This window comes from Anoplopoma fimbria, chromosome 15, assembly GCF_027596085.1.
Source record: "Anoplopoma fimbria isolate UVic2021 breed Golden Eagle Sablefish chromosome 15, Afim_UVic_2022, whole genome shotgun sequence".
In the NCBI taxonomy this organism is placed as follows: domain Eukaryota; kingdom Metazoa; phylum Chordata; class Actinopteri; order Perciformes; family Anoplopomatidae; genus Anoplopoma; species Anoplopoma fimbria.
The window spans coordinates 18,611,944-18,634,053 of NC_072463.1; the positions used below are offsets into that span (position 1 = coordinate 18,611,944).

At 40.9% G+C, this 22,110-nt stretch overlaps 1 protein-coding gene across 1 annotated transcript; it reads left to right on the plus strand.

Annotated features, from left to right (window-relative positions):
- The first annotated feature begins 5,657 nt into the window (after positions 1-5,657).
- On the plus strand, positions 5,658-19,556 carry LOC129103931 (coiled-coil domain-containing protein 9B). Its single transcript, XM_054614577.1, has 14 exons — positions 5,658-5,843; positions 8,583-8,690; positions 8,854-8,958; positions 9,094-9,249; positions 10,285-10,434; positions 12,705-12,767; positions 14,568-14,746; positions 16,119-16,168; positions 16,302-16,337; positions 16,773-16,869; positions 18,144-18,177; positions 18,268-18,844; positions 18,926-19,008; positions 19,381-19,556. The coding sequence occupies exons 1-14, from the start codon at positions 5,832-5,834 to the stop codon at positions 19,405-19,407; spliced, it is 1,677 nt and encodes a 558-aa protein (XP_054470552.1). The 5' UTR covers positions 5,658-5,831; the 3' UTR covers positions 19,408-19,556.
- The last annotated feature ends 2,554 nt before the right edge of the window (positions 19,557-22,110 follow it).

The following is a 22,110-nucleotide window of genomic DNA, read 5'->3' on the forward strand; positions in this document are numbered from 1 at the left end:
AAACAATAACAGATGGTGTAAAAACTGCAAATTGAACTTAAGTCATATTTTTTTTAAATTATTTTTGGGGAGAGTAGAGAGACTCACACTTTTCAATTAGCAGGGAAACAGTTGAGGACCATTGATAATCTTAAATGAACTATGTCAGTGACAGAGGCTTGGTTAAGAAAATGCTCAGGAGAAAGCTGACTTCAGACCAGAGACTCTGTGGACCTAAACACCACAGAAATACACAAATTCAACAATGCAGAACAGAAGTCAAAAAAGATCCCAATGGGAAACAAATCAACAGTGAGAACTGTGACAGATGCTGTTGTGGAGGATTTATACTTAGCTGCATCTGATGGTAGTTATGTTAAGATGGTACAATCTGATCAAAATCCAAAGCAACAGTGTGAGATAAGAGAGCTTTTCTTACTAAGAACTGCATGCTGTTAAAACTGCACTGAAACAGTTAAAAGATGAACTGCTGGGTGCCTCTGCCCATCTGGATCCCGACGACTGACTAACTTATTATGAAGAGAAAGCTTTTATTTTTGTTGATTAAAAAAAATGTTGTTACCTGTGGACCAATGCAGTTAAAACCATCTAAACCGAGACCAAGTCATGACCAGGACCAGAGTGTACCAAGACGAGACCAAGACTTTGAGGGCTTGTATGTAGAATACTCATCCTTCTCATCTGACTCTTGACAATGAAGCGAATAAACCAACTTTCCAAATGATCAAACTTCCATTAACAATAACAACATTGAGCCAGGGGCCCTCTCAGAAAAGATATGACAATTAAGCAGAAACCACCTTAAGGCCCCTATTATGTCAGTTTAGTGTAGCCTATAATACATGATAAAGGCTACAAATGTGATGCAGAAAAAATCTTCTCCAGATCTCCTGAATGTTTCCAAAATCTGAGGTGCAGATTGTCTAGATGTTGACTGAGCACACTCACACTCCCCAAAAAGGTATTAGAATCAAACAAGAACAATATCATTACGCTTCAGCGCAGTCAGGCTCCCAACAAGTCACACCCTATAAGAATAGTCCGTGTGCTAGCACCACTCTCAATACAATATCTATCACACTTTATAAAGTCTATAATTTCCTGTTTTAGTTGTCGTTAAACTGGCTGTTAATGGGAAAATCTAACAACAAAGCTTGTTAAGGGGCACTATAAGCCGGTATAATATTCCAATAAATTCAAATCAATTCAAATAGGAATACTTAGGAAGTGTCTGGTGGGTTATGATGGCTTTGGAAGTTTAATATTCTTTTATATTGTTTATAACATCATCATAATGTTCTCAGAATATTCTATTTTCAAAAATATTCTGTCACTGAGTATTTAGGTTTCACAGAACTTTATTCTATCAGTATACTTTCTGTTGCAGCCACATACCAGTGAGTTAATGCTATTTTGTAATTATGTTGTTTCAGTATTACAGGGGTTGAATGATTTGTTTTGTCACCTATTATCATCCTGACTTTTATTGCATTTTATTTTACTAACTTACTTACAATCTGTTCATCTTACGCTAAAGTTCTGCACATATTTGTTTGCCACACAATGTGTGTCATGGCTGTAGTACTCATAACTAAATCACATGTTTATTATTGCCCTGCGTAGTTAACATGGATACGTGTGTTATATTAAGTGCAGAAATAATAGACCATTCTTTTTTTTTTTATGGATTGTTTATTGGAGATGCATTCAAGTCTTTACATCACTCTGACAGAACAGCGATTGGAACATTTCTTCATCATTAATCTTTGCCACCACCACCACGTCCTTGTCCTCCTCCACGTCCTTTTCCTCCTCCACGTCCATGTTCTCCTCCACGTCCATGTTCTTCACCCTGTCCTTGTCCATGGTCTTTCTTCCCCTATAAAGAATCATAACATTTTATTGGTGCATTTTCTTAAAAACAGAGAGAGCTAAATGGCCGTATAGTTTAAATTCAAAAAGGTTGTAATACTCTTACCTTTCCACAGTGTCCTTCTCCTCCCTATCAAGGAAAATGGTAAATTAATACGCTACAAAGTTACTGAATCAGCCAGTGGGGCAAATCAGCAAGAAGCACATATTAGGAAGATGAAAGATGTCTTACCTCTTTTGGGCCCTTACCCTGGCATCCTTCGCCCTCTGTCCCCATTTCATTCTCGCCCTAGGAGAGGTTAACAACAACTTACTTAAGTATACCTGTTTTCCTGCTGTTTGTCACAGGCTTTTAGCAGGCTTTTAGAAACCAACTCACCTGGTCGGCTGTGATGGAAAGACAAAAAAAAAAGTCAACAACTGCAAAGTTATAAAGATAAAAAAACACATGAACAAAAGTATTTTCTTAAAGAAATTCTGCACACAAGACTATTCCAAAACATTCTTACAGAAACGTAACAATGAATAAAGGACACTTACGATCCATTTTGTCTTGTAGGCTGCTGCAGTACAAAGTATTTTCCTGGGGAAAAAAAAAATGAATGCATGGAGAATCAATAAGTTTCCTAGCAGTCATTCCAAATAAGCAACAATGCTGCTGTTCTTCTACATACCTGGTGCAGAAATCCAAATGGTTTGTGTCTCGTGCTTGTGTTCGGTCTACATTTATAAGGTTTCTCTTGAGATGAAGAATGTGGGTGTGTTAGTTTTGCATGCGAGTCTTGTGTTCTGAAATGTTACTGTTTGATAGTCAGGTGAGATTTGGGTTTGGCCAGGAAATAAACCCACAGTGTTTTTGTCTCTGAGATCAGCTGACAGTTCCACCTCAAAACATTAAATGAAGGATATTCACCGACACACCACAGGGATTGAAACTGGTCCGCCTTGGCAGTACAGGCTTTTGTTCTGTTATGAATTATTAACCTTGTGTTCTTTATTTAGCTTGCTGCTTGCTTAATAGAGTATGAAACATAATATGCTGCCTATTACATTTAATATCAAATTAATTCAATTCAATTTAACATATCTAGAATATGTTCACATTCTGCGTATTTTAACTAATATTCATTGTGAACATGCCATAAAAATAATTAATGTTGACATGTTCTGTTTTAAGTGATTCTATTTGACGGAAGATTTGAGCACTGACGTTGGAGCAAACGATTCCTTTCATTTACAAAAACGTCAAGTTTAATGTGGATTTTCTTACTAAGACCATGCGCATACAGATGCTAAACTTACTAGTTATTATACACATACTTAATTGAATTATATCCTGTATTCAGCAAAAGCAGCAAACAATGTGTGCTAACAATTCTACGTATTAGTCGAACATGTTACAAGAAAATAAGATCTTTGTTGATTGATGCATTTATTTGATTATCCCTCATGCAAACATGTTCTACAGGGTGGAGCTGTTGTCTGTTTGTCTGGGTATTCACAGCACCAGTACACAGCTTCACCCTCTTAAATAAATTGAACACGTCACATGAGTGTATCTAAGGTCAATAGAGGACAGACAAACAGGTCTGTGTCCAAATTAGTTTGGCAAGAGACACTCAAAACATGACCTGATCTGTCTTATTGTTCTCTAAATTGCAGACATGTCTAAACATCTTTGTAGTCTCCTATTGTGATATAGCTCTGTCTTATGCCAATGCACAAAGTTGAATGTTTAAAGTGCGTACCATCTATAAAACAAACCAAAATCCTATTCATTTGGGTTACAGTGTTAAGCACTGTTATCAAAAAGTAAAGTGAAGATGAAATGGGAAAAACTGCAAAGCGATTGCCTGATTATATAAAGCAGAGGCAAATGCGGTGCACTATAAATGAAACACCTTTTTGGATCATTTTTGGAACATTCATTTCATTTTGTACTCTCTTTTTAATTTCCTATTATTTTTCATCTCATTATTGTCTCACTTATTCCAATTAACCTCCAGTACATTTTGGATTAAAGTAATAAAAATGCAATATTTACATAACAATATTATGGCATGTATTTAGGACATCAATCGAGCAAAGGAAAGCAGGCTGAGAGGAAGGAAGCCTCTTCAAACTTCTCTCATGAGCTTCCACTCCTCAGAAGTCAGGACTCTCTCCGTCAGGTGATGGAGGATCCAGCTGAAAGGTGATTTGGCGCCATCTGGAGGACATGGTGTGTGAAACAGCTTCAGCCTGATGCCGGTACTGCAGAACCCAACTAATGTGGAGATCAGTGAAGCTTGACTTTAATTTCTCACGTGTCTAACGTTATCTATCCATATAAAGAAAAAAACAATACATGATTAGTTTGAGTTTCTGTGTGGATTTAAAAGCTTACATCAAAGTTGTCTTTTAGCTGTGTCTTCCCTGTGGTAATAGAGCTGCAGTATTCCCTCACAGCTGCAAACTCTACAGGTAATTAGTATCAATAATGTTAATAAACTGGCAACCAGCTTGTAGAAATAAAGGAAAATGGAGACAGTGAATTTGGTATTATGTTAAATGCAAAACAGTATAATCAACTAATTCTACATACCTGTAATGTACATCAACTCGACAATGAAAAATATAGTATAGGGAAGAATAATTAATTTGTGTAAAGGATATCATTCTTTTTTGCTAATTGGCAAATGTTAGCATGCTAACAGGCTAAAGTAGGATGGAGAACCAGAGCCGGTAGAACTCCTGTAGGTTCCTTAGTCTTGTTGATTAACAGGTTTAACGACCCTTAAATTACATTATACTATTAAAATGTCGACACCTGGTTTATCCTTTAATTTGAATTTAAAGTTTCATACTGTCTTCAACTGTAATTGCAGTTCATAAACCTGCTGTAACTCAAATACTTAGTTAATCATCTCTTTCAAAGTGCTTCTTTCCATAATGCTCCGACTCTGCTGCGTCTCCCCTAGATATAATAGCCTTTGGCATTTGTCTGCCAGGCTCCCGGGTTTGCTGCATGTCATTAGCTCTCAGACTTGGCTTTGGCAAAGGCAGCATGCCAGCCATGCATGAAGAATTGTGGGAAATTTGGCAGACATCCCCCCCCCCCCCAGTCTTTAGGAAGCTTCTTTAGCACCCTAAACATGTAGTCTGGAGCTTGTAGGAGACGCAGCTGTTAGAACAACAGTGGGAACAAACAACACACACATCGCATTTATGATGTTGAGATTTATGGAGTGCCTGGTTTGATGTTAATAAGCCCTATCAGAATGGGAAGAAGCAGTTAACCTTTGTTTTTCTTCTATTTTTCAGATCAATTCCACCCCTTTTCCCATCTCGTGTGGTTGGGACCCAAGTATATAACATGAAGGAGATTTGACTTGACCCAGACAGAAAACACACACACAGCATGATTAAAATATTAAATTTCTATATATTTTATGGAAATAATACACTTTCACAAACCGCAAATCATCAGCACAGATACAGACCCAAAGTCATTAGTTATTATAGATATAGTATAAATGTGCTGCGACTGCCAAGCATAAGATGACACATATAAATATACGCAGTAAAAAAATATAATATAGTGTCAATCAAGCAATAGTGCTAATTTACTTCTAGATGGTGGGGAGGGGGACGGGATATAACGAGCCTGCTTTAAGCGGCGGATGAGTGAGGAGGGGAAAGAGCAAGTGCATTAGAGAGGGCGAGAGGGAGTGAGAGAGCATATGTGCAGGAGGGTGGGAGGGTTGGAGAGAGAGAGAGAGAGAGAGATAGGGGGGAGAGGACAAGCGGATGGGTGCTGTGAAATCCGTTAACAGGGGAGCTCTGTGTATTTGTTAGACGTCTTGGCTGCTTGCCCAACTTGGCTCATTGTAATCGAGGCATGATCGTCGACTCCAGGCAGCCCTCTCTGCCGCCTCGGCTGCCTCGCGTCTGGACCCAGCCCAGCTCTCACCACTGACATGGAAAGACCCGTGAGTGCCTTCATCTCTCTCCTTCCCCTCTCCCTTCTCATTCCACACTCTCTCTCTCTCTCTCTCTCTCTCTGGTGTTAGGTTCCCCCCTCTTCCTCCTCTGCTCTGACGCAGATTTAGCTGTGGCTACATTCAGCCTTTCAGTTATGCTCTTTCTCTCCCCTGCTGGAGCTCCTGTAGGTGGCAGACACGCTGGGCAGGGAGGAAGCCTTGGCAGCTTTCTCTCTGCAGGGCCCCCCCGCACCACCACCCTCCGCCTTTTCGCCTGCCTGTCCAGGCATGGGTGCTGTCCGCTGGCAGACCCACAACGTCTATGTGTGTTTTTGTGGTTGTGTATGTATGCGGCACAATCACAGAACTCGCTGGCCAAACCCAGAGGGGTACCGTCCCCAACAACAGAGTCTTCCCACTTTGTGGAGGTCGGTGTTTACTTCAGTCTCCGCCATTGGCCTCGCAGGGATCCAGATTGGGCAGCGTCTCTCCCTTGCGCCTATTCTTGGTGGTATGTCCTCATGGTCTGTTGTGTTTGGATACCCTGACAACTAGAAGCTGTGAGGTAACCACTTTCCAGCCGCTTCTCTGAGTGAGTCCCAACTTTTGCTCATGCTCACTGTGTCTTTGCAGGTTTGACACATTGCATTCAGGATGTGTTGTTTGTGTTATTTTACTATTAGTCTGCACTGACACCTTACATTCAGTCAACATCATCTCAGTGGCAGCTATTCTTTGCAGACGAAACAGTGGCATCGATGGAAAAAGCACTAGTTATTTCTTGGAGTCCCAAGATGGTCTTTGTGCACTTCGGTCTCTTGTGCGCTCGTTGTGAGTCATCGTTCTGTGCTAAGTCACACAGAAGCAGCCTCGACCCTCTTGTCAAATGACTGACTCACTTTTGGCACATCTACTTCCTGTCTCTGTCAAGACGGTCTGACCCCTCCAAATAATTTCTGTTGGGGTAGAATGGGGTACTTCAAAATGAATTATGTGTTTTCACAGTTCCAACATGCAGCAGTGGCAACTTTTTGTAATGCCACTTCTCCTCAGCTCAGTTTAACAACAGTCAGGGATGCCGGCATTGATTCAGCTGAGTCGAGAGCCTCTTTTTTATCACAATGATGGTTGTTCATAAAGTTTTCACAGAGTGCTCTTGTTTGTGGGCTGAATGAAACTTTGTGACAATATGAAAATGAATGCTGGCTTGCAATATGCAACCATCAAACTCATAACTCTGAGCCCATTTTGAAGAAGTTTGACATATTTTTTTCTATCACAGCCTATCATCTGTTGAAACTTACACTTTTTGGTGTCTACTTAAAGCTTAAACTACAATCTGAGCGCAAATGACCCATTTTCTTGAGAAAACAAATGTTTTAAGCTCATTGCCTGGGGCATGTGTCTTTGAAACAATAGGTTGCATTTGAAATGAGGTAGGAACTGCTTTGTCACCAGTTTTCATGCTGACATTTCATATACACCCTGGTGCACCAATTTAAAGGCACAGTTCAACATTTTTGTATATGTGATTATATGCTTTCTTGCTGAGAATAAGTTGAGAATGTCAATATCACTCTCATGTCTGTGCATTAAATGTGAAGCTACAGCCAGCAGCTGGCACAAAGTCTAAAAAGTTAATGAGTTTATTTTTAAAAAATGTGGTACTATCCCTTTAAAAGGTTGTGCAGTACAGCGGTTTTATTGCTGCTTCTTCTTTCATTGCATCTCTGACGTGTCATACACCTGTCCTGAACCTCTAGAGATCTTGGTCTTTAAAGAGAGTGGTAAACTCTGCTGAACCTTAGGCTGCAGAGAGGAGTTCCCCAGTCACCATTCCTCTGAGATATGTGCCCCTTAAGTTTGCTCTTGGAAGGAACCACACATTCCCAAGTGACACATCCAGAAAGACAACATAGACCAGATTGGAGAGGGAACATGAAGTTGCTGCAGGCCAAAATGAGATCTCTGTGTTGGGCATGGTTGATGCCTCCCCATTATCATTCTGTGATAATATCCTAATCTTGTCTCTTTTGAATATTTGTGCACATTTTATTCAGCTCAGCAGCTCGCTTGCACATGTTCGCAGTTGTTACAGTATGTTAAAGAGTGATTTTCATGAAAGGAAGTGTCAACACACACCTAGTTGCTGTTCCATGAGAGCACATGGAGATTTTCAGTACGGGGCCTCTTGTCGTTTGAGGAGGCATGCCCTGCTGACCGCATTGGGATGTTTAGGATGCTCAGCATATGCATTCTCTCTGTGTAACCGAGCTTCGTAATGAATGCTCCATCTGTGGTCTGTGTGAGAGTGTGTTAGTGCTGTGTGTTAGTCACATAGAGTTGTTAGTGCTGTGTGATGTCGCAGCGCACGCAGTGGTGCATTGAAAACCCTCAAATACCAAAAGCTGGCATGCAATGTTTGGTCAGAGTTGTAATCATTGTTTTATTATTTATTAATATAATTATTTTAATGATAATTTTGCCAGTTTATACTATTTCTTGGCAAGTGTTATTAAATGAAAAAAAAGTTTTTTCCTTAAAGTAAGGTTGAAAAAAAGGCCTTTTGTTTTGGTGTCTGCACACTAGTATCAAGAAAATTCATACGGTGCACAAAAGCTAGAAATGCAAAAAACAGTGAGTCAGTGAGTGCAGATGCACTAAAGAAAGATTTTGCACACAAGGCCAAATTTTTAAATGTGAGGTTCCTTTTTTAATGTATTAATGATCTGAGGTCTCTCTTCCCAGACGCCCAGTGACATGATGCCCAAGAGGGATCATGAGAGGGACCTGGAGCTGGACAAGAAGATTGAGGCTCTCCGCAGGAAGAATGAAGCGCTGATGAAGAGGCACAAGGTACGGACAAGTGCTTGCAGGCACAGAGGCTTCTGTGTCCAACATTTTCCTCATCTGTCATCTTGTTCTAGGAATACATGTGTTGGTCACCTGTCTTTTCTGTCAAAGCCTGCAGCTCTGAGGCTTCCTGATTATTGTGTAGTTTTCATTGATTTGTATTCAGGAGGTGGAGGAGGACAGGAAGAGGGCAGAAGAGGAAGGAATGGCGCTACAGAGCCGCAAGGGCAAAGCTGAGGATCTTACCATCACAATCAGCAAGTCCACAAGTGTGAGTTTCTCAATATGAGGTGACAGACTTAAGAACTGCTATTATTGCTGACAGCAAACTTCAGTCACACTTCTTTCTGAGGATCAGAAGCCACAAATTATTTTGAAATATGTCTGTGTCCTTGGTTTGGAGCAGGATAGTCGTGTGGTGGTCACAAAGCCATTCAGCGGTGGTTCACCGGCTGGGAAAGGACAGCAGGAGGTCGGGCCTGACAAGGTGGGGGAAGGCGCTCCGCAGGGTGCTGGACGAGGCCACAGGAAGCAGCTAATGGTCACCATGGCTGGCAAAAAGGTAAATACACTGCAGTGCCAACTTCCACTTAAAGCTACAAGAAAAAATATAGGAAACCCCAAACCCCCTGAGGTTTAACTGTAATAAATGAAGAAATAACAGAAAAGCGATTCCTCATTTCTCAAATCAATAAGTACACCTAGCTGAAAGTAATGTGATCAACCAATAGGTTTTAGGTATGATAACTTGCAAAGAAAGCAGCAGCAGAATGATGGATATGCAGTGTAGATTTTATCCCATGAGCTGATGCATATTGCAAAACTGTGCCTTCCTGCCTAGGATAGGTCAGACAACAGACAAAAGTCTGGAAACTATATTAATCAAAGTCATTATTAATATTGTTTTCTATTGTTACCATGTTGCACACGTTATGATTATTATATAAAACAAACTATAAACAAGACCTACATATATACCAGATCCATGGCTGAAGCTTTGATGGTACGATGAGAAAATGTTAAGCTTAAAAGAAACATTTTGCTAGAGTCAGAGCTTTCAACGCTACTCAGAAGGGGCTTTTTAACTTTGCTTTCCTTTGAGCTAAATGCTAACATTAGCATGCTTATATGCTCACGATAACCTTAGTGAAATATGTTAGCATGTTAACGTTTGCTAAAACCAAAGAATTGGGGATCCCTAAAGTCATTATGACACATTATCTGGGCACCATGGCTATCTGTAGCACATTTACTGGCAATGCATCCAGTAGCTTTTGGGATATTTCATTCTGGTTAACTGAGGTGTGTTGGTCGGACCGGCAGACTAGTATGGCTAAAAATGTGCAGCTGTGTGAAGTACAATGTGTAATCCTGTCCAATCCCTGCTGGATTAAACCTACATCTTCTGTCCGTGAATGTGTCTGTATAAAGCTGGTTCTAGGGGTAAATGTTCTGATTTGTGCACATATTAAAAAATGTTGTACTACAAATGAGTAATTTTAACCTTGAAATGAATCTTTGTGCACATTCTGTACATGATAGATTTGGCTCTGTTGCTACAGTTATGATACCGTAATATGAGTAACTGTCTCTCCAGGGTAAGAGGGTGGTGAGTGAGAGGCCAGAGAGGAGGGCAGGCCCTTTGGACATCAAGAGCCCTACAGATGACGGACAGGCGAGGCGTGTGGAGTCGGCTGGGAGGGGGAATCAGCCGCCTCACATGAACAAGAGAGACACAGCAGAACAGGTCTGAATTGGATACTGTGAGCACTCCAGTGATCATTCGCTTCAGCATTTCAAACCCTGCATGCACCCTCCTGTCTGTATCCACTCTCTTGTCCCCCTTTTGTTCATTCCCTCGTGCTGCACCGACGTGTTTTACATAGATGTCAGACATGTTGGCTGGCCACACCCCTCCAGTGATGGAGCACAATGGTCTGTGGACAGGAGGTGGACTTGGGCTGTGACTGACTGGTGTGGGATTAACAGAGGGGGGCTACTAATAGAGCTGTTGGTAGATGTGCTATTGAACCAAACCTTCAAAAGGCCTGCATGACTACTTAGGTTAATCCCACCCGGGTCTGTTAGATATTTTTCTTTTTTTCTCCCTCTGAAGTGCCTTTGCTGTTTTTTAAGCAAAGGAAAACTCACTCAAACTTTAGGGTTTAGAGTCCTTTTGGCCTGTGGAACAGGCTGTTAAGTTCACAGAGTCCCTCTAGGGCCATGGAAGATAGATCGATGCTTTGATAGCTCTTGTCCTAACAAAAGACCTTGTTATTGGTAGTATGAGATCAGAGATGGCGTGTTTAACATCAATAGTTTCACTTTACACTGTCGATCTTAGATCCCGTGTTTAACACTGATAGGCAGACACTCGTGCACATACAGAGCCCCCGGTTAGGCTGTGAAATGCCACACTGTCATTGAACTTAGTCCCCCCCCCGGGTATGCAGAAACTCTGGAACAGCTGCTCTGCCTCAGTCTGACACCCACACACACACACACACACACACATACATCCATGCACTAACACACACAGGCTGCCCAATCAGTTAATGCCCAGCACAGACAGCTGATCCTCACCACTGTAAACACAGACTCAGTCTGGTCGTGGGAGGGGTCTCTGGACACAAAGCGAGTAGAGCCTCTTCCTAAATATGTATATATACATCTGCCTCTGATTGGCTGACACACTGAGCCCTGCTAAATGGCTGTCTGAGTTAATGTGCACTAAATCTATGGGCCGAACACGTTGTTCTCTTTGCCTTTATTCCTGGCTTGTTTAGTCTGTCCCCCTTCATTTATTATGTGGACTGAATCAGCACTTGAACAGTAGCCAGTGCTCCAGAGTAATCCCAGAGACCTGGTTTCCACGTGGTCCCTGTTTACATAATGTGTAATTTACATAGTGAGAGCTGCGAAAGGGTGTTGATGGGAGGGGAAAATATTATGAAATGTTTATTTGGAAAAGATCCATAATAAGCTGTACATTTTTACGGTTTTACCTTGCCTCTGAAATATTTATCTGATGACCGTGTGTGTGTGTGTGGAAATAAAAAATGACTGTGAGAGGGTTGGGGTTATTTGGCAGTATCCCAGACAGATTGTAATGCCTGGAAGTACTTCAAGACAAAACTGTCAGTTCGCACTCATGACAAAAGGAAATGTAGAGGGAGGAAGTGAGGAAAAAAGGGTGCGGGGGGAGAGAAAGGGAGAGACTCCTGGCAGCCCACCGTCTGTTTCCAGCCTCCGTTTCTTCTCTCTGGAACCTTAAGTGGTCTGCTCTCCTCTGGCACAATTAATTCCCCATTCCCACCATCCTGAAAGGACCGATTTGATCTAATTAACATTCGACTGCCTTCTCACTCTGAAAAGCCTCATTATGCTGCAGAAAAGACGGGCCTGGCGAAGTGCCAGGAAAGGGTCAGAGGGGGAGAGGAAGAAGGAGTGAGAGGAGAAAGAAGAAAATAGATAAGGTAGTCAGGGGTCTTTTGTGTTTGTGTGTAAGCTAGGCTGTATTTGGGTGTGGAGAGGAGAGTGCATTGTGGGCAGGTGCACTAGACCACTCTGTCCATCATTTATTGTTGTCCCCCCATCGACACTGTTCCAAGTGTTGCTGTAAATGGAAACATGACTCATCCACTATGTTCACAGGAGTACATATTTGCACAAGTACACTCAAACAAAAAATCCATACAATTCTCTACCTGCAATAAGATGAGTTTCATTTTCCAAACCGCTGAAATTCAACCACCTGCAAACTGCCCTCTGCTCTGGTGACCTCATTGCAGAACAGACATTTAATACTGAGCCAAAAGTGCCATTAGTCCACTTGGGGGCAGTGTAGGCCTCTAAATCCTCAGTCTGTGCTCTCGCTAGATTTGTTTTAACAATTTTATGGTGGCAGTAATGTGCCTCTTTACAACCATTTTTAATTGGCTGGCAGCAAGTTGCTGTGTCACCTTTATTGTTGTTATGTTGATCTTACTTTTATTTCTTGTCTCTCCTCTGTGACAGGACGGGGCTAAACAAGGACAGCAGCACACTGAGGACCATCACAGGCTTTCAGAGCAATGCCAGGTACACAATGCCTTAGTTGACATAAACATACATAATATCTAAACATGCATATTGTCACCATCTCTAATATGTACCCCTCTCAAAGGGTTGTATCTCCAGCTCACAGTGATCACGTGATTCACTGAGATGAAAACAAATGTAGAATACAAGGTTTCTGCATTCTGCATTCAGCACGCAAGACACAGAGAGATTCAAATATGAGCATCGCATCACTAAAACTCACATGCAGACAGGCACAACACGCTCGTCCGCATCTGCCTCCCGCTGGCTCACTTGTTAACGTTGCTGGAGTGGCTCTGAGCTGTCTCGCAAATCATGCCTGCGACAAACAGGCTAAAGAGAGAGGCAGGGAGGGGTGGGCTTCAAAGGCCTGCCACATGCCACACAACAAGTGATGCTGTTCATGCCTCTCTGTCTCTCCGTTCCTTGCTGGCTTTGCAGCCTGAGCTCAAGGGAATACAATGATGAGTTTTTTTAAGGTGTTGTGTAAGGGGTAAGGGTCAGACAGCTGTTGGCTTTGTTGGCTGCTTTGTTTAACAAATGTAAAGGAAACCTCTTCTGGCATTTTCAGGCCTAAACAAATGCAGTTTTGGAGGATGAGAGGAAACGATTGGGAATTACATTACATTACAGTCATTACAGGGAATAAGAGCATGGTCATTCTTAGTCAACGTGTACAAATCTATCAAAATTTGCATGCACATGTCTGAGCCCAAGTCCTGCTCTCACTCAGCACTTACCAGACTCACTGTGCATCCTACCTGCCTCGGCCCATGAAAACCTCCATGTGAGGCCTCAGGGAGGCGAGGAAATTGAAAAGTGCTAATTAGCAGGGCGCCTTGGGTGTCAGCAGGAGACGGCCTGCTGGAACATGCTAGAAGCGGCCTCCCTTGTGGCCCCCGATGTCCTCCTGGGGCCAGAAGAGGGATAAGCACAGATGCCATCTTCTCCAATACTGAACACAGGAAGGCAACATGTTTACTTGGCTGCGATTGGTCCACACCTGAGGGGAAAACATCACCCATCATTTGCTGTTTCTCTCTCTGTCTTAATATGCAGATTGTTTTCCCTTTTACTTACACAATTTGATATTTTTCTCAGGACAGCAACACCACATCCCTCCTGCTGTATTAAAAAACAGACACCCATAGGCGCTTTCTCTCTCAGGGACTGCTGGTCTTTTTACGTGATTTCCATCGAAGCACAGCAGTGTTTGTAGCTCTGGTTCGCTCCGGGGCTTTGTAACAAGAGCACACAGCCTCTGTCCCCTTTGATGTGTTAAAGAGCCTGCATCACATCCCTCTTTAGTGTTAGCAAGCAATCCTTTCTGCTGTCATGGCAGTAATCAATAAACAGGTTAAGAGGGGAATGGAGGAAGGGGACCTAATTGCATTTACTGTACAGGGCACTTTTACTGGAATATTTTCTCAAACAATTTGATGCGTTGCTTCGCAGTCTTCACGGTAGACAAACAAGTAGCTCTTTGTAGTCTGATGGGAGCTGACTGGAATGAACCGACACTCATTATCCGTATTTACAGTGATGCAGCGATTGGCATTTACAGTAAAGTAGAACGCATGAAAATAATATCCTTGTTTGTTCCTTTTCTTTTAAACCCTGCTGATCTGTATATGCCCTGTAGCTGTTTAGTTATTTGTTTTGAGATGAGAATCTGTTCTTGTTTATGACCAGCCATGCTTGATGTGAGGCTATTGTTGAGCTTCACTGCTCTGATTAGTGTGTGCAGTGATGCTTCAGATGTATTACATATTTCAAATGCAACTGTTTGTGTCTGCTAAGGAGCCGGAGAGCCTGCAAGTCAGCACAGACCTCAACATCCCCACGTCAAAAGAGGAGCAGGAGGAGTATGTGCGCTGGAAGAAAGAGCGCGAGCAGATCGACAGGGAGAGAGTGGCACGCCACAAAAACGCCAAGGGCCAGTGGAAACGGGCGTGGGACTTGGACAAAAATGAGAACATGTAAGACTTCTTTGCACTCTGCTGATGTCTTAGATTTCTTACAGCTGTCCTTCCGGGTGATATTTCCTTGGCTCCCTCTATTTTTATATTGGGGAATTCTATTCCAGGGAATGTTGACTGGACACAGATTAAAGTGTTATTTGTCCGGTTACTGTAGAAGTTGGAATTCTTACTTTTCTATCCACTATACTTCGATCCTCTTAGTTATACACTTTATTATGAAACAAATTGCATCTTCTTTGTTTTACTAACATCATGTTTTTTAATAATGTTGGCATAGCATTAATAATCCACCCTTAGATTTTTAAAGAAATGGTTCAACTTCTTTGGAAATATTATACATTTTCTTGCTGAGACTTAATGAGAATATTGATGCCACACTAATATTTGTATGCCAGCAGCTAGCTAGCTTAGCTCCACTCACACCAGCACAACTATGTTGTCGTGGCAAAACGTGTCGACTGGAAATGATTAGTTAGGAAAATTGAACCCACCCCCAGGAAAATGAAGATCAAAACAGACTGTTAAAAAATCCCCTGCCTGGCTAGCAGTTATTTTAATAATCAATGCTTCTTCTTCTTTTCCTTCCTAAGTTAGTGGAACGCGTCATTCACTGTTAGTGCAGATGTAGATAACAAACAAACTAACCCTGAAGAACATCCTGTGTTTCCACTTAGATTATTCAGTGGAAGGATCCATTAGATCAGGTGCTCACAAGACTAGATGTCATGAAGTCAAAAGATATTGCTAAATTATTGCGTGAAATATATACCTTTCAGGCAAATTGTATCATTAAATGAACACTAATGTAACAGGGTGTGAGCAAATCTTGTTGTGTATTCTCACACAGTTCGATCACAGGTTTGTGAAAACACAGCTGACTGGAGGAATGAGATACGGCCCATTCATTGGAAGTGTTTGTTAGATTTTAAACAAACCAGCCTGTGGTACGAAGAGTAGCAGAGTGAATGAATGTGCTGTTTAAGGAATCATCAAAATGTAAAGAGACAAGGGAGGAGTGCTATTTTTAACTTGGGATAAGGGGTGGAATACCTTGCCTTATTTGGCGAGGCTTAAACAAGGCCCTCGGGTAAGAATAGAAGAGGAAATGTGTTTTTGATTCAACAATGTAGATAGCTTCACTGGATGTGAAATAAGAATGTGACTCATGGAGCAAAACCTCTCACTGATTCTGCAAAATATCAAATTTACATAATAGATGTACAATAATGATACTTGAATGTCAGAAGAGCCTGTCGATGGGGTGGAAATGGGCCGTTATGTCACCTGAACAAAAAGCGATAATGAGACACGAACAAGACACTGCCTGCGTTGGTTTGTGTTTCTGTCTTAACTGAATCTCTGCTTTTAGGTTTTCAGACAAATCTCTCCCTGACAGAGACTGGGGGCCTTCCAGCAGAGGTGAGACATTCACAGCATTCAAACTGAGAAACCGAGGAATAAGAAATTTCTCATCACAGTTTGATGATAACATGATGTGTTCCATTATTCCTTTTTTCTTAAGATTTATAAAAAAAAAAAAAATGTATTTCAGGTGGACGAAATGCTAGAAGAGGAACGTCCCGAGCAGGTGGGTTATGCCACACTTAAATATTATTTATTTATTCGTTTATTACCTTAAAATGATCATATAGCATACAGAATAGCTCAGAAACCTTTAGTGATTTTATTTTGTTTTCAAGTGCAAGTGAAAACGCATTCTGAGAGCATCTTGCAGCTATAATTTGATCTTTTTGTTGAAAGAGGTAATTGGTGTGGCAAATAATTCACCTGGGGTTCATTAAACAGGTTTAACTGGTGGGATATCAGCTAGAAGGAAAAAGGCAGATAATGTTGGGGGAAGTTCTTGAAAATTGTTGTTGTTTCCTAATATTTAAAGACATTTAAGCTTAAACAACGAGGAAATATTATAAGATGTACTGTCGTTTCTGCAGAAATGGAACTGTCTTTTTATGTGAAATATAATTGAATTGTGAATTAAACTTTCACTATTCTTCTGTCATAGGTCAAGAGAAACGAGGCAAAGACAAGGGAGCTAAAGACGTGCAAGTGATGAGCAGTAAAGCAAAAGGCATAGATCGTCTGACTGGGAGAGCCAGGAGGTCAGTAGCAGCTAAACAACATCTACATTAGTGCCACACACACAACAACTTGGTGTTTACGTTGATTAAACCCGGGGCTATATCTCAATTATCTCACCACAGCCTCAATTAAGTGTTACGAGCAAACATGACTGGTGAAAATACTTTAAACGATTGTGGGAAGGATGTTGTTGTTTTCCAACTCTGTGCCCTAATGTACAAATTCCCCTGGATGTCATGAGGCTTGATTTAGAAGTTTTGGCAGCTGACTAAACAACCCAGAAGGCTTCATTTGTGTCTCACTGCATGATTTTTTTTTTCAAGCTACTGTTCTGTGTGGTGAGGAGGCTTTTAGTGTGTGTTGTTACACAAGCATTGCGTAATCTCAAAAAGCCACGAGGCCACAGACCCAGGAGTGAGGCATTATAGCCTTTTAGTGTGAAAGTAATTAAATTAAATTAAATTAAATTAATTTTGTATAGCCCACAATCACAAATTACAAATTTGCCTCAGAGGGCTTTACAATCTGTACACATGCGACATCCTCTGTCCCGGAACCCTCACATCGGCACAGGAAAAACCTTTAATGTGTCAGATGATTTCCTCTTCATGTGTCTCAGTGATGGAGGTAGTCAAGGGTCAGGGGGCAGTGCAAAACAGCATGAAGGGTTGTGTCCTGACAGATTCTTGTTATCCGGGTGAGCTGAATTACAGCTGGCAATAATTTGTAGTGTATTGAGCGGCCGCTCACAGGCCACTAAGGCAGCTGAGACCAAAGCTAACTAGAGCTAATCTCACTACAGCCTTCCATCTCCATTTTTCTCATCCTTTACTTTCTCTTACAAGACTATGCAGTGCACTTATTTCAAACTTATGCCAAGAGATTGATGAGAAGATTGATACCATTCTTATTGTACGGTATAAATGAAGCTACAACCAGGAGACGCTTAGCTTAGCTTAGCATAAAGACTGAAAATAAGGCCAATTAAAACATATCTCATTTTTTTAATCAGTATTTTATTTTTTCATAGCCAATCTATTGGTTGTCCCATCTCCTGTTTGATGACAAGCTAAGCTAATTGGCTGCTGGCTGTAGCTTCATATTTGCTGTACAGAAAGAAAGAGAAATAGAAAGCAAATAAGTGTATTTCCCAAGCTGTCAAACTATTTCTTTAGCCGTTTTATGAGGTTTACTGTACATTGCATATTGTCATGAAAAGATTAACAGATGTATAACACACTCTTTCTAAATTGTTAAAGAAAAGCTTTTGATAAAAATCAGTTCTTTTTTTTAGATGGCAGGCAAATGAGGATGGAGAGAACCTACAGGTGAGATATCAAACCTGTTTGGGTGTGAAACTGACTTGCTTCATAAATGTAACTACAAAAATGATTTGTTGTTCTAATCTCATCCACTAGTCTACTGACACAACATTTGAAGAGTTCTTGGAGGAACTCGACGCCCTCACAGATGCTGAGGTAGAAGATCAGAAAGATCAGGATCAGTTGAAGCTGTCGCCCAACTCAGATTCACTGAGTGAGGAAGTGAGTGGATCCACAGCCCCCACTCAGGGGCAGGCGGAGGCCTCGTCCCCTCGGGGTTCGGATAAGAAAGTACGTTTCTCAGAGGCGCTCATCCAGGAGGGTCATACAAAGCAAGCCACAGGCTCTCAGGACTCCGCCTGCTCAGAATCAAGAAGTGTGAGCTCCTTGAAAGCTTCCTCACCTAAAAAAAGCCAACACAAAGTGCGGGGGCCACAGCAGCCTCTGGAAAGTGCCAAGCAGGATGATGTTAGTCCTCAGGATCAAGGAGGTGGTCCGTCTGCTCCTCCCGTTGCCCAGCAGCACGCTTCTGAAACTGAATGTACTGAAAAAGACAGCACCCTCCCCTCCACACCCAGCTCCCCCTCTGCTGAAAAAGCCAGTGCTTCGCTACAGCAGAGCTCTGTTCAGTCAGTAGAGCTTGCCAAGTGCAACATCAGCAACACAAACACAGGTATGCAATAGCTTCAATGGAGCTGACATATTTACTATGTGGATGACATTTAGCTAATCTAGTGTTTGTTTTCTTTCATAGAGGAACTAATAGACTCCGGCCTGTCTGTCCTGAGCCTGGCGTCAGAAGAAACTCATCCAACACACTCCACCAGCAGCGACAAGGTCAGTGTGTGAGACAGGAAAAGGGATGGGAGGATCAATAGATATGTAAATGTACTGATGGATTGAAGTGCAAATGGATGATGAGTTAAATGGATGAAAAGAGAGAGAAGAGGAAGTATATCTGCACTGCAGCCGTGTGATATCCAATTTTGGTTTAAGTACATTCACTACCTCTGAGGCCTGTTGGAGTGCACGATAAATAGTCTCATGAGAGAATGCCTCTTCATCTCATCCGCCACTGAAACAGCTTGATTATATATAACTTGCCTACTTAAATTATTCATAAAGAAAATAAATTAATATAATTTGAATTGTGGAAAATGAATAAGCTTTAACAAGTACTTTTTTGTATGTTTTTCTACTTTTTTGCAGGCAAGAGAGCACGGGAAGATTGTTTGACATTTTCTGGATGTAAATACTGAAACCAAATCACAGTGACACAGAGCCTTCGCCTCTTTGTATTTGCATTTTGCTTCAGGTACCTCATTTGAGTTACCCTGTTTATGGCTTACACACAAAACCATGGTTTCATTTTGCTATGGCGCCTCCCACTTGTGGAAGTTCTCAAAATTGTCAAAAATTTGATGAAGGAATGGTGAAAGTTTTACCTGCTCAAATATTTTTTACATCCAAGCACTTTATATGTACAAAAGTATGTGTACTGACACATTATTCAACATGTTAGTACGCTGCTTCAGTGCAATATCATTGAATGTTTACATTTGTATGAAAAATGTCAAGGTACATATCAGGAGGCTATCTAATCAGTTACACTTAGATAGCCCTTGAAAAAAATCTTCAGCCTAATTCAAATTATCTAGTGCCTGATTCTGCCTTTGAGGTATTTTCAATAAGTGAAGTCTGTATTAAATGATGATCCAGTAGTGACAGACCTACAGTAGAGTCTGTATTTGAACACATACAAACTGTGTGATTACACATAGTTTATTTATTGTTTCCAGCATCTGGCAATGGCCTTTAACCAATCAGAAATCCCTACACAATTAAAGGGCACATCTGACACTTATTATCTTAGTTGCCACTGGCCAAAACAGTTAAGTTTGGTTAAATTAAGTTGTTAACGTCCCATAATATTACTACTGACATAAAAGCTTTTTATTATTATTCTTATTAAGAACATTTAAAGGGGGACTCCGTAGATTTTTACACATCAAGATCAGTTTACTCGTCATGGTCAGTGCGATTTAGCTTGTTAAAAAAAGTTATGTATAATATCCTCCATGGTTTTGAAGGAGCTTCATCAAGTCTGACAAAATAACCCTGACGTTTTCATAGTGATGTCATCAAGGTTATCTCAATATGGAATTCACTAATTTAACAGAAAGCTTATGTTGCAGCTCTTAATTGGAGGAGTACCCCTTTTATGTTAAGCTAACATTTAGCTAATAGCAAAATCCACAATGTTGGCCTAAAAATATGTGGCTTGGAATATCATTTATTACACTGTGGAACTAAAATCTCACACTTTAGCCCTTTAACACATTGTTATTGTGTTTTATAAAGTTGGCACAGTTTTTACAGCTGAATCCCAATTATCTGGTCTTCCTCGGACTCTCCCTATACTGTATGTTTCAAGGCACTTAATACAGAATTGAAACGTACTGTATGTCTGTGATTTTTAAACTTTAAACAATAGACAGCAGAGACTTGAATGTCAACGTTTTGTGAAACAAAACTAACTTGAGAACTAACATATTACTTTCTGTAATTTCTCACTCTAACTGTTTTTAAACAACAAGTACAGTCTCAGTTGACAACAGCCTCCAACTTTGTCTCCGTTGAGGATTTTGGCCCCTGTGGGACCGACAGACTTTAGTCCACAGTCAAAACACTGGGATTCAGCTGCAATTCCCTTTGCGCATTGTTTTGTAATTTGTTCTCTTTTATAATCACTAGTATTTTTGGAAAGCTGATGAAGCTTCAAGAATTCAGCCAGTTGTTGTGCCTTGCATATTGGCTTCTTCAAATACTGAAGGTGTACCTTCATTTCATACATAAGTGTTAAATGTGATGTATTCACAGTTCTGCATCAACATTGATTTTATTTATTTGCCTCTCCATTTGGACAACAGAATGTTAACCAGAATTATTTTACACATCTGCCATGTATTTATTTTTTATTTATTAGCAGTCTGTGATTTTATTTTTTGATATCAAGTCACAACTTTAATAAGAAGCCTTATTAAATCCTCAAAGAAGTTGTCGGCTTTTGTCAGTGCTACAGTATTAAACAGTTATGTAACCCTAAGTAGAGAACATATTACATAAAATACAAATCACCAGGGGTCTAGCACACTGGGAAACTCATGAAGCGAGTCACAAAGTTTGAGGCCAGTCTTACCATCAAGAAAGAAAGTGTTCTGTTTTTTAATAGGGGCCTTATTCTATATCATATATAGAATTTGAATGGATGGTAAATTAAACTGTTTGAAAAACATGTAATACAGATTACCTCTGAGATGTTTGAAATTTCCCATGGGACTCAATTTATATGAATGAAATTTAGGACCTACAACAATAGAGCAGATGAGCATTTGTCCTCGTTTAGCATTTAGTCATCAAGTCATCTCCATTGTCACCTCGCTTAAATGTCAAATTTAGGAGGTGGTTGTGATTGTCTTGCTCCTCCTGGGTTTCAACTGCTGTCCTACATGTTTTCACATACGCTCATTAGGAGGGAATAATTGTGAGTGCCTGTGTATTTACATCAGTGTGCACCATAGCTTAACAGAACATCAATAAAGTTTTTCTGTATCTCAAAATCTCAAATCATGACTGACACGGTTTTGTTGGATGGTCACCCTCTCTTATCTTCTCTCTTACTCACTGTTGCGTCTGCTATAAATGCCACAGATACGTCTGCAGTCCTGTCTCTGGAGAGTTATTTTGTTCTAAGACAAAAAAAAACAAGGCCTCTGTGGTGGAGATAAAAGAGGGCAGATGTGACAGAAATGTGGAGCACATTGCTGCATCAACAGCCAATATCGTTACACCTCGGTCCACTGAGTCTGCCTTCATGCTGGATTTGATTAATTTCAGATGAGCTCCCTTGAGGGCTGTTACAATGGAAACGACTCCCTC